Source organism: Crocuta crocuta, unplaced genomic scaffold, assembly GCF_008692635.1.
Source record: "Crocuta crocuta isolate KB4526 unplaced genomic scaffold, BGI_CrCroc_1.0 scaffold102, whole genome shotgun sequence".
NCBI classification, from domain to species: Eukaryota; Metazoa; Chordata; class Mammalia; order Carnivora; family Hyaenidae; genus Crocuta; species Crocuta crocuta.
The window spans coordinates 593,712-606,542 of record NW_027530019.1 but is presented as its reverse complement, the minus strand read 5'-3'; the positions used below and the strand labels follow the sequence as shown (position 1 = coordinate 606,542).

General features: G+C 37.2%; 1 protein-coding gene across 2 annotated transcripts in view; it reads left to right on the top strand.

The window, feature by feature from the left end:
- The window catches only part of UNC13C (unc-13 homolog C), a 558,456-nt gene that overhangs the window by 295,690 nt on the left and 249,935 nt on the right, over positions 1 to 12,831 (top strand). For both annotated transcript variants that reach the window (XM_077764313.1, XM_077764311.1), the window contains one exon: positions 11,164 to 11,232. In XM_077764313.1, the coding sequence (XP_077620439.1) occupies positions 11,164 to 11,232 (69 nt within the window). The remainder of the gene's footprint in view (positions 1 to 11,163; positions 11,233 to 12,831) is intronic.

Here is a 12,831-nt window from a genome sequence, read left to right as displayed (position 1 = left end):
CGTCCGACTTTCNAAAAAAAAAAAGAAAAGTAGAAATGCAAGAATCCTAAGGAAACTCAAATATTTATCTGTTGCACCTGTCACTGGAATTCATTCTCTGTAAACCTCATTGAATTGAAATTGGCAAGACATAAATCAACAGGAATCACATTAAAGGGGTGAACATCTAAACTAAGACAAAACTAGTGAAGACAGAGAAGGAAGGAAATGTTGTAGAGTTTTTCATGGCATCACATCAACAGCATGTGGTGTCTTTGGGGATATGGACAGTGAAGGAAAGGGGAAGCTGTCTGAAGAGATTCCCAAAGTTTTGACCATGGCAACTGGTAGGCAGTAGCTCTGTTCAGTAACCCTTTGAGACAGATATTTTTATTCTCATGTGTATACATGAAACTAAGCTCCACTGTAGCAAAACAATTTTCATGACGCCATGGTTAATTTTTCCACTGCACTTCCAAATTGGTTCACTGAATAGATTTTAGTTATTGATTACATTGTTAGAAATTAAATTTGGAGGTATGTGTCATAGAGTAGAAACAAATGAGACTCAGCAAATAAAAATGTGGGAAGCCAGTAGGGGAAAAAATGTGCTGCTGTGTATACTCTTCTCCTGTCCTTTTCACCTAAAAGAAAATGCATCTAAGGCATGTGAGATGAGTTGGAATGAATCAAAGGAAAAAGTAATTGTTATTTAATGACAGGTCAAAGTAAGTACTAGTAGAAGAAAATAGTCTGGGTTAGGAGTCCTGAAATTAGAGTTTGTAGTCAAACTTAGCTAGCCAGTCCAGTCATTTAAGCTTCAGTTTCTCAGTCTGTTCAGTGAGGATGACTACTGTTCTAATGTGTTTCTCAAACTGAAGATGAGAATCAAACGATGTAAAAGATAGTAAGCCAGTTCATAAAAGCTGAAAATGCTCAATAAATAGAAGGTTTGAAAATTTCATCTCTGTTGTCCTTACCTACAGTATAAATAACGGACTTTACTGACAGTACAAACAACATGCTCTCAGCTACTTCTGTTAGATACATTGACTCTTGTAAGAGCCAGGACCAAAGAACATTCCCTGGTCAGCTCAACAAAATACTATTGTGATCAATAACAGACTATTAGAACAGTTTTGTCATGAAAACCTCATCTTGGGGCACCTAGGTGGCTCAGTCAGTTAAGCATCTGACTCTTGATTTCAGCTCAGATCCTGATCTTTCATTCATGAAATCAAGCCTGGTGTTGGGCTCTGTGCTGACACCACAGCACCTTCTTGGGATTCTCTCTTCCCCTCTCTCTCTCTCTCTCTCTCTCTCTCTCTCTTTCTCTTAAATAAAGAGACAGTTCTTAAAAATGTAAAAAAAACAAGACCAAAACCTCATCTTGGTAATAGGATTATCTTGAGATTTCACCTGTAACATAAACCACTCTGTTATGAAATTGTTTTGCTTTTAATATTCTTCCTGGGCACACTGTAGATGATAAGCCAACCTCATGGAGCACTGAGCCTTTCTACTTCTGAAATAGAAGATGTGTCTATATCTATCCTAAAAGCTACTTGGAGGAAAACGAGGTAGAACTTCATACCAGCCCAAAGAGGAGAAACCAAGTTGATTTCACTACTTTTCAGTGACAACATGATTATAAAAGCTTTATTTTGTGAATCAAAAAACTTACTTTAGAAGAAGACCAAAAAAATTTTTTTCAAACTACATTTTCATAAATTGTCAGTTTGGTATGTAAATCAGACTATATGTTTCTCAAGCTATTGAAAGTAATGCAATTTGCTTACTCAGATATGTCTAAGTATAAAGTCTCCTACCTCCAATTTAGGTCCCCAAATTCTTATTTACCTGAAATCTGAATTTGTTGCTTGTGACTCAGGAACATCATTACATTGGCCCTATTTTATCCTTCTCAAAAGTGTAACTCAGACATTTGATTTTCCAAATAATAAACCACTGGAAAAAGCTTTCTTATGACAATAATAAACAGACACATATTTAAGAAAACCATCAGTCTTACAATCCAAATATTTTTGTGTATAAATGCTATTTTTAGTCATGGCTTGGGTGAAAAATGTTCAGGAATGAAGTGAAAAGGACAGAACACTTGGCTGTGAAAAAGAAGAACAAGTGAAGTTTGCAGAGAAAATGGTTACGGAAATTTGATGAAAATGATAATAAAGGAATGCCATATTATGAAAAGACAAGGGACAACTATTTTGAGAAAGAGAAGTATGTAACATTGTCAACTATTGCTAAAAGTTCAGGTAAAATGGGAAAGAAGTAACCTCTTTGTATTTGGCAAATAGGAGGTGATTATTGAAGGAATTGATGTTGAAACATAATTTCACAGGGTCCTTCAGTGAATGGCATAGACAAATGTTTATGTAAATTAGGTTCATTTATTCACTAAAATATGCAATCACTAAAAATCATGTTTTTAAAGAAAAGTTCATTAAGTTGAGCAGTGTCCATGATATAATGCTAAATGAAAAAAAAATTCTGTATGTAGTCTAACTCCAACACTGAAAACAACATACACACTGGTTTAGAAATAAGACTGGAAGGAAATGTGCCAAAATACCAATGATACCTGGTAGGATGACAGCTGATATTTTGTTATTTTGCTTTGTATTCATCTTTATACTAAAATTGTAAAACTTTCCTATGTTATAATTATATTAATTTTATAATAAACATGTGAATCAAAGGGTGAATGTGGCTGAGGAAATAGACTATTCTCTTAAGGAAGTGAAATGAAAAGGGGAAGTATGGTCAAGGGAAGATTTTGCTATAAAAAAAGATCTTATTTTTACTGTCTTGTTGAGTCTGAATATTTTATTTAAAAAGGTAAATTTACATTTACATATGTTTATAGATTATTAGGAAAAGGAGTAGTTGTGAGAGTGAAGTCACAGATTTATCAGATGGAAAACAGGTGATGGAGTGACATCCCAGAGGAGAAAGAAGAACTGTAGTCAAGAAGACAAAAGGAGAGACATTCTTTGGAATGAGAAAGGACAGGGTCTCTTCAGAAATTTCAGTGATAGTATCAGTGTCCTTGCAGAGAATGCTGAACTTTTGATATAGGAGTGAAAAGCTGCGGCATCATACCCCATTTCCCTCATCTCCTCTGTGGTTATCTACAAGGACAGGAAGTACCCATCTACAAGTCAAAGGCTATAATGCAGATGCAGGTGAGGGAGGCTGTGAAAGGTTTAGATAAGTTACCAGAGGAAATAGAAAGAGAAATGCTTCAGGGCCATGGAAGAGGAATTCCTAGTAAAACTGAAGGTACCATTTGATGTTGAGGAGCATAAACTTAGTGTCACAACAATATAGGTGGCTTTGAGATTTCCTCAGAAATTTTCAGCGTTCTGATGCTCATGTAACAGATTTGAGAAGATGATTAGATTGTCTCTCGGTTGAAATTTTGTAAAAAAAGAGACAGTGGAGGAGCATTTGGGTGGTTCAGTTGGTTAAAAGTCTGACTTCAGCTCAGGTCTTAATTTCATGGTTCGTTAGTTCGAGCCTCACTTCTGCACTGTCAGTGCAGAGCCTGCTTGGGATTCTCTGTCTCTCTCTTTCTCTCTCTGCCCCCCTTCTCTCTCTCTCTCTCTCAAAATAAACAAACCTTACAGAAAAGAAGCAATGGAAGGATGAGTGAATTAAAATATAGATGAAACTGTCAAGAGAGACGTTGAGATGATTCGGCATGGTGTCTAGTTTTTAGAAGTTGTAGCAGATGAGACAGAGTCAGAAGATTTTGGTAGGAACATGATACATTTCAGTTAAAATTACAAAGGAGAGTCTTTGGTCCATGATGTGGCTCTGGAATATGCTGCTGAAAATTGAGTGTAAAACAGTTACAGCTTACACCTGTTCACAGGCAGTGATTGCTGAATTTTCAGGAATAAAGCAAGCTAGTTGTTTAGCATAGCCATTTTTGAAACCAGAAGTATTTAGAATATTAACATCATGGGAATTGGCAAATGCTAAACAAGAAGGCATTTTTCTTTTGAAGAGATGGTTTAGCAGCATATCATTGAGTGTGAAGCTTGCTTGGAGTCAAAAAGATTAAAGAAGTTTATTGGATAAAACATCCGCATGGCTCTTGAAAACGCCATGGGTAGATCAAGGGTTAGAAAGGAATAAAGCTCTGTGAGTTAGGATTCAATATCTCAACTTTATTTATTTCTTTAAAATGTTTTATTTATTTCTAGGAGAGAGAGAGACAGCGTGAGCAGGGGAGGGTCAGAGAGAGAGGGAGTCACAGACTGAAACAGGCTCCAGGCTCTGAGCTGGCAGTCAGCACGGAGCCCGACGCGGGGCTCGAACCCACGAACCGCGAGATCATGACCTAAGCGAAAGTCGGACGCTTAACCGACTAAGCCACCCAGGCGCCCCTCAATATCTCAGCTTTAAAGAAAAGCCTTTACAAAATTTATTTAGTGAGTTATTTAAAAGAAAAAAAACACACACACAAAACAAGTTATTAGTTATATCAGTATTTATCCAGCTCATTTTTTCCTTGGGTCTCTTTGACCTAGCCACTGTTTAGAAAAAATAAATTAATAAATATTTATTTTCCATTACATATGTTCTTTTATTTGTTCACTTGCTCATTTGATATGTATTTATGTGATCCCTATAGCAGTAGGCACTATGGCAAGTATAAAGGGACTGAAAGATAAACAGTGACCTCTACTCTCTGAAGTTTATGTTCTAATGGGATAGTCACTTAACCGTATGTAACAATAATCCTAAGTCACTCCCAAAGTGTGATTAGTGTCAAAGGAGGCTTTGAGATTGAGAGATGGAAGAGGAGCAAGTGGCCAGTACTTTTCAGAGGCTCATGAAAGTCTGATAAAAGGAACAGGGCTTTTAGGGATGAGTAGTATTTTCTGGAGTCCAAGAAGTAGTAGGGAAACTATCTTAGGTCTGGGAAGACTTTTGAGTAAAGACCAAAGTAAAGTTACAAAATAAGTTCAAAGTGTGTGTAAGGTTGCCTGCCTAGCGAGTAGGACAAATAGAATAAAGGATGGTAGAGGGCCACCTGGGTGGTACAGTCGGTTAAGGCTGCAACTTCGGCTCAGTTCATGATCTCATGGTTTGTGGGTTCGAGCCCTGTGTCAGGCTTTGTGCTGACAGCTCAGAGCCTGGAACCTGCTTCAGATTATGTGTCTCCCTCTCTCGCCCTCCCTTATTCATGTTCTCTCTCTCTCTCTCTCTCTCTTTCAAAAATAAATAAGCATTTTAAAAAAAATTTAAAAAGGAATAAAGGACAGTGGTATAGAAGGAAACTGTTCTATTGGGTTGACATTAGATTGTTGAGGGCCTTTAAAACCTACCAAGATGTTTGGATGTCATTCTTGAAGCTTAGGGTATAATCTTTGATTTCGAAAGATAATTGTAGAGGAAATGTTGTAGAAGGGAGAGAGAGGATATGTATCAGACACAGTTCAATTGTAGTAATAGAAACCATCTTAGAAATTTTAAGTAGAAAGGGATTTGGCACAGGGAATTACCTGCTTTATAATATCATTCAGGACTGGAGGAAGATCTTTCTGTAATAATTCTCAAAATATTCCAGTGAAACTGATTTGCAGGAGAAGTAGTGAGCTTTCTTATGGTCGGGAAGGTGAGGACTCAGAATGCTGCCTCTACTGCTAATGTAGTAGAATGTCTGAAACCACAAAGCTAGTGACCAGAGACTGGGAAATGGATGTCTCCAGGACTTGACTAAGCAGGCCAAGTAATCCAGAAAGCAAGAAATAGGCCTCCATCCCTCACCTACTTTCCAAATGTAGCAGTGCACATGTCTGAAATAGGCAGAAACTAAGGTAAGTACATAAACCTAGCTGCAGAGGAGTTTGGGAAATATGGTGTTTAGTTATCCAGTGTCAGAACTACAGGGAAGCCACACTGAAAGGAGAAATGAGTAAAACAGTTCTGGATTTGAATTCAGAAGGAGTAGATGTAAATTAGTGATAGGGCTGATATGCTAGTCCCGACAAAGTGAAGTAATGCTGTGCTAAGATAGTGGCTTAGAGAATATGAAGTGTGTGGCAAAGGAGAAAATCTGTGTGGGAAACATTTTAGAATAGGCTTTTTTTTTTTTCTAGTTTTTATGACTTGACAAATGATTAATTCTGGGCAGAGTTGGATCTAGGTTTTGTGCTTCCTAAACATTATACAATTCAATGAGACTCTTTTTAAAATATTTTTAAAGTTTATTTATTTATTTTGAGAGAGAGAGAGAGAGAGAGCGCGAGCACCAACAAGCTCACAAGTAGGTGAAGGGCAGAGAGAAGGAAAGACAGAACCCCAAGCAGGCTGCACCATCCGTGCAGAGCTCAATGTGGGGCTTGAACTCATGAATTGTGAGATCATGACCTGGGCCGAGATTAAGAGCCAGAAGCTTAACTGACTGAGCCACCCACGTGCCCCTGATGTGACTCTTTTTAATAAAAATACAAATTGTTAATAGAAAATAGAAATTAATATTCATTTTTAGTGAAAAATGAATGCCAGTCAATTATGTTGTAATAACAAACACAGCAAATATTACAAATTCCAGAAAAAACCATAATATTTTCATTAACATCCTGATGGATCTCTTTAAGAATTTTTCTAGGGTTTTTGACCTTAAATTCTTTGATCACTTCTTCATATGATGAGAAACCTGAAATACCACTTTTTATTGAAAAAAAAGTCTTGAGCAGAAAATAATATCTGAGACTATCAAGGGGAAGGGTGATCATTGGCATGTGTCCAGCACACTAACTTAATTCTTGGGTGTGCACATAACTTTTTCTGTGATGAGGCTCTCTGTGTTTGCTAATGGACACCCAAGAAAATTAGTCTCCTACCTGCTCAGAGAGGCTGGGATATGTGGGTTCTACGTCTTCAATGATTACGTTTCAGAGGGATAGCTCCCAAATCCTTGAGAAAGACATCCCTGGGTTGTAAAGCAACCTGGCAAGAGGCTTTTAAACAGGTTGACATTTTGGGGCGCCTGGGTGGCTCAGTTGGTTGAGCATCTGACTTTGGCTCAGGTCATGATCTCACCGCTTGTGGGTTTGAGCTCTGTGTTGGGCTCTGTGCTAACAGCTAGCTCAGAGCTTGGAGCCTGCTTCGGATTCTGTGTCTCCCTCTCTCTCTGCCCCTCCCCCACTTGCAGTTCCTCTCTCTCTCTCTCTCTCTCTCTCTCTCTCTCTCTCTCTAAAATGAATAAATGTTAAAAATTTTAAACAGGCTGACATTTAAAAGGGACAAAGGAAGAATTATAATTATGTTTTTTTTAAAGAGAATGCTCAAAAAATAAAGAAGTCAGGGCCTAGAGTCAAGAAGCAACCTATCTAAAGTTCAGTCAAAGTGAGGGAAACATTGAGGTTCTAGGGCAGTAAGGATAACATCTCAGGGCTTTTAAAACTTGCCTGTGAAGGGACTCCTTAAACACTTTTGAGTTGATGATATTTGGTAGTCACTGACACCATCACTGCAGTGATATTTTATGATTCTGTGATACCTGTTACTATCACTATTGATCTCAAATCAAGAAACGTAAATACACTTCCAATATATTCTCAAGATTAACTAAATTATCAAAAAAAATCAAAAGAGCCTGTGCATTATTTCTGTTTGAAATGTTCTTCTTAATGAATTACTGCTTTTGGTGTGATCTGGAAAAAAAAGTATTTACAATTTGCTGGTCCAAGTCAGAATAACGTTTATCCTATTTTCACAAAGTTTATGAAAACCTGAGATCATGTGAACCTATAGCTAGGGCTCCTCCCATGGAAGCTGAAGCAAGAGAGGGCCCCTAGCACTGAAGCATCATTAGATTCAAGTTAAACCAACCCCTGCCTTGGGAGTGAGATGCTAAGAAACAAAGAAAGGGAAGAACACAGCTGAGAATGATGCACAGGCTTTTACACCTCTTCCTAAAGAGCATTTCCTTCTACAGTTCCCAGGACTCCAGGGCAGTATGTTTACATTTCTTGTTGATTTGAATGCACTTGTGGGGTAGCAACTGGCATCCCCTCCTCAAAATCTCCCCTGTGCCCACGGGCCAAAACCAGCCCACCAGCTGGAAGTTTGGTATGGCCCATGAGGTGAGAATGGTTTCCATGTTTTAAATGGTTTTTAAATATCAAAAGAAGACCATTATTTTCCAACACATGCAAATTATATGAAATTCAAATTTCACTGTCCAAAAATCAAAATTGTACTGGAGAATAGCCATGTCCATTTGTGTATATATTGTTTCTGGGAGCACTGTGCTTCAGTGGTGGAGTTTAAAAGAAAGCTGAAAACAGTTGTTACCTGGTTCTTTACAGGCAATGATCTGACCCCTGGTCTAATTAGTAGGAGACTAATTTTTTTTTTAATAAATTTATTTCGAGAGAGAGAGCACACAAGAGAAAGCATGTGTGATCAGGGAAGGGGCACAGAAAGAGGGGAGAGAGAATCTCAAGCAGCCTCCATGAGCCCCAAGTGGGGCTCCATCTGATGACTGTGAGATCATGACTTGAGCCGAAATCCAGAGTCAGAGGCTTAACGAGCTGAGCCGCGCAGGCACCCCTAGAATTATTCTTATCAACTAATTAAACCTAAGTTTTTGATAACTGATAACGGTATTATGATTGATTTGGCCCTCTACCAAATACCAGGCATCTGTAGACATTACCTAATGCAAAGAATGGAGTAGCATGGAGGATTCAGATGTTGTGGCATGCCCCTCAGGAGAATCATTTTTTAATCACTCAGTCTTTTGTTACTCCTCAAATCACCCCATGCAGGAAATAGGCCTCTCAGTTCTTGCAAAGGCAATCTCACTGTAGTTAAATAGAATTATGATAAATAAAATTAAATTTCAAGCTGTCCTGCTGTTTAAAGAATCTCTATGAAAATTCAATCAATAGCACACTTTTAATTTCATATCATCTCACATTGTCTGGGATTTTGTGACAGTTTTCTCCACAGTTTTCTGTGTTCCTTGAATGTAAATTTCCCAGCTGGGCACTGAAGACTGAGGTAGGAAGACCACACATGAGATCTGTGGTTGTCAGAATTCTGTTTGGCTGCATGAAAGAAACTTAAATAAATAAGATTTTTCCCGCATGTAACCCAAGTCCAAAAGTAATAAGGAATTCAGGATGAGTGTAGCTGCTTGGGATTGTAATTTTTTGAAAGGGTGGGGAGACAGGGCTAAGGTGAGGTGTGGGGGCTCCCAGCTTCCTGCTCCACCTCATGTAGTTGCTTGTTTAGCTTTTCATCCGATGGTAACATGACTGTTTTACCTTCATGTGTCTTGTCTGAATTTGAGGTAGGGGAAAGGAGAGAAAAACAGGGCAGATGGAGAAAAAGCCTGAGAAAGAACTACATAGCAAACACTAATGCAACAGTGCCTGCTCACCATTCCTTTAGAATCTTTCCAAATAATAATTCATTGATAATGGGCTAGCTGGGTTCGTCCCCTTTAATAAACTATATGTAGCTCATTAGCCAAAATCATGTTGCATGGCCATTCCAACTGGAAATTGAGGTCTGTGAAGTTAGGTATTTCATAATGGACACATTTAAATTTTTAGGCTTTACTGTAAGGAAGAATGGAAAAAATGGGTATCAAGCCCACAACCAGAATAGTCAGTCCCAGTATATATAACAGGGCCATTGGCTTGGGCAGTAATGTAACTGACTAGGGTCATGTCAGTTGTCTTGATGATACATACGAATCTCAGAGGTCAGATAAACCATCTTTAAGGCATGACATGAACACATTAACTTTTACAGTTATTGATTGATTAACTTTACTGTGGCCTAAACTGATGACCGTAGTGGCTCTTATGGTTTTCTCTTTTGATTGAGAGCTACTGAACCACATGGTTGAGGGGATGAGGATTAATAACAGGACAGTGTAGTTCACCTCTTCCCCTGGGAAGGTCTGATGGAGAGTGGGAAAGGAAAACCTAAGACATTTCAACTCATCTGCAGTTTTACGTAGCTTTACTGAAGAGGCTTCTCGGCCTAACGAGATGGCAAGCATCTTGAAGGCAAGGTTCATTTCGTAGGCTCCTTCATTGCCTCTGAAAGGGGTTAATACAGAAAGTAATATCAAGTTTGATTGTCTGACATACAAACCTGAAAAAGGCAGTTTATTCAGAGAATTGGAGTTTCAACGTAGGAACAATTCATCAACTCCTGTTAATATCCAGCTCACTTCATCAAAATAGGTGACTTCCAGGGATAAGTTAAAACCCCATAAATCTACCTTTTATATGAAAGTAAAGTTTCACACTTTGAATAATATCTTCCAAAGTATAATTTGTTATTTACAGAATATTCATGTAGGCAGAGACCTTTGCTCTTACTTACTTGCACTCTCTTATTTCTTTTTATTTTTGATTAAAATCTGAGACTCAGAATGGGGATTGTCTACCTGTAAAGTTTGTGTGACTTTGATGTTTTTATCTTTTCTAATTTATTTACTTTATTTAATCAACACAACTTCACCCTTAGACTTGTAAGCAAACTCCTTATTTTCAGATCCCGTGAAGAGGTCAGTCCAACACTGAGAAAGCCTCAGAGGGAAACATCAGTAATTGGTTTTTTTTGCTTAATGTTTTATACTTTCTTTAAACACTAAATCATAAACATACCGGAAAGGCAATCGATACTTTCAGATTATGAATTCTTTACTTGTTACCAAAAGGAAAATGCTTTTTGAAATTGTTCTTAATGAGAACAATAGCTATTCCTACTTCCGTAAGTAGGAGAAATTTCAAAATAATAATAATTTATTTCTGGGAAGATACATTGATGTGTGGAGTGGGTCATGTTGTATCTTGCTGACTCATTGTTGTGAGTTAATACAGTGACAATTCAGTTGTCTGGACTCTTTACCCAGAACATAGCTTTCTGGATACTTACCTGTTCATCACAGAGAGGCTGTGTGGCCTATTGGCAAGAGCTTGGATTTGGTGTCAAAGAGATCTGCATTTGAGTCACTGTTGTGTCACATACCAGTTCTTTCATCTTGGATAAATCATTGACATCTTTGAACTTTTCTTTCTGTAAAATCAGGAAAATAACTCAGAGTTGTTTTGAGGGTTACATTTAGAATGGCCATTTATTTCTATTCTCCTATTTTGTGTTTTCTCTGTACAGAGGGAAAAATTCATAAAACTACTGGACCAATTGCATAACTCTTTAAGGATTGACTTGTCAAAGTATAGGGTATGTACAAAAAATTATTTGCCTGAAGTAAGATATCATGTTTGGCTGAGATGCTTTCTTGTCATATTACAGAAAATCATCCACTGTGTAATGGAAAAGTAAAAATACGGATCTTGGGATCTCAGGTTCTGTCAAACTGGAAGAGTCCCATCAGTAAGCAAGCTGATATCCCTCATCAAGAGACCTTATCCCACACAACTCTATACTAATAAGTGTGTGTGTGTGTGTGTGTGTGTGTGTGTGTGTAGCTTTGATTTTACAATCATTTTAATAACTATCAGACTGAGAGACACTCAGCTAATTCTGGAAGTACACATGTGGCATAGACCTCATCTTGAAAGCTCACCCCTTGTTGCTCAGATAGCCTGCTGATCGTTCCTCAGCTTTTAAGATTCTTATTTGGACTCACTGCTTTCTACATCAGAAAAATGTGCTTTTTTGAAGCTGTCCAAAGTTCTTGTCAACTATTCTACACTTCACCTCCAGGTGAAACACACAGATACATACACACAAATGTATTCATATGCTTTTGGGTGTAAATATACATATTATTTTAATTTTAAAGATCTTATAAAACATTCAGTTATAAGTTTTATTTACAAAAAAAGTAGCAATCATTATTTCTTTCTTTAATAATTTATTCTAAACATCATACCTTCACATATGTGTAGCATCTTCATTTATGTCTTTGTTCATTATTGATCTCTTAATTGAATATTTCTGGAAATTATAGTACCAGATTTTGTCAAATTCAACCTTCCTGTTGAAACTGGGCCCAACACTGTTAAAAGATAACTGCTATTAACTAGGCAATAAAAAAGATTACTGGGGGCAAAAAGGGCCTTGGGGCTACCTTTATTTGTCATCATTTTGACAACCTAACTCTGCTCAGGTTCATGAATATCTAAAGGTTACCTGTGGTTTTTCTGATCACTCTCTAAAAAACCAATCTGAAAGCATGGTAACATGAGATATTTTTCAGTGTTACAATCTTAAAATCTCAGATCAAACATTTCATGACCACATCTTTCTTTTACTTTAAAGTTTTGAACTTCTTTATTTTCATCTGACATCTTCACCCAACATCACTAACAAACTTCTTGTTGAAATCCACAGTACTTGAGGGAGAGACTCTGCAGTGCAGTCTTAATCTTTTAACTTTTAGAAGTTTCTTTATGACTAAAAGTAAATGTAGCATATGTAAAATTTCCCGAGGTATTTTTGGAAAAAATTACTCATCTTGAGAAAATTATTTAAAATATTTCCAAATACATGCTCCACTCCACTTTTAGTAGCAAAACTATTATATAAACAAAGACAAATAATAACACTGCATATATTATATAATTATGCATGCATAATCTATAATAAAAATTATATTTTTATTGCACTGTGGAAATAGAAGGATATGGCTTTGTAAAACCAGGAATATTTCCAAATTGTTTACTTTCTGTAATGTTTTATGATAAAATATTTTGGGAATACTCTCGGGGTATTTTTATAATTTTGCACAGTTCATTTCCCATTCCCTTTCCCAGAAAGCTAGTTTTAGTTTATTTTCCCACCCTGATAATTTACTCCTTTTCTCTTTCTTAATTA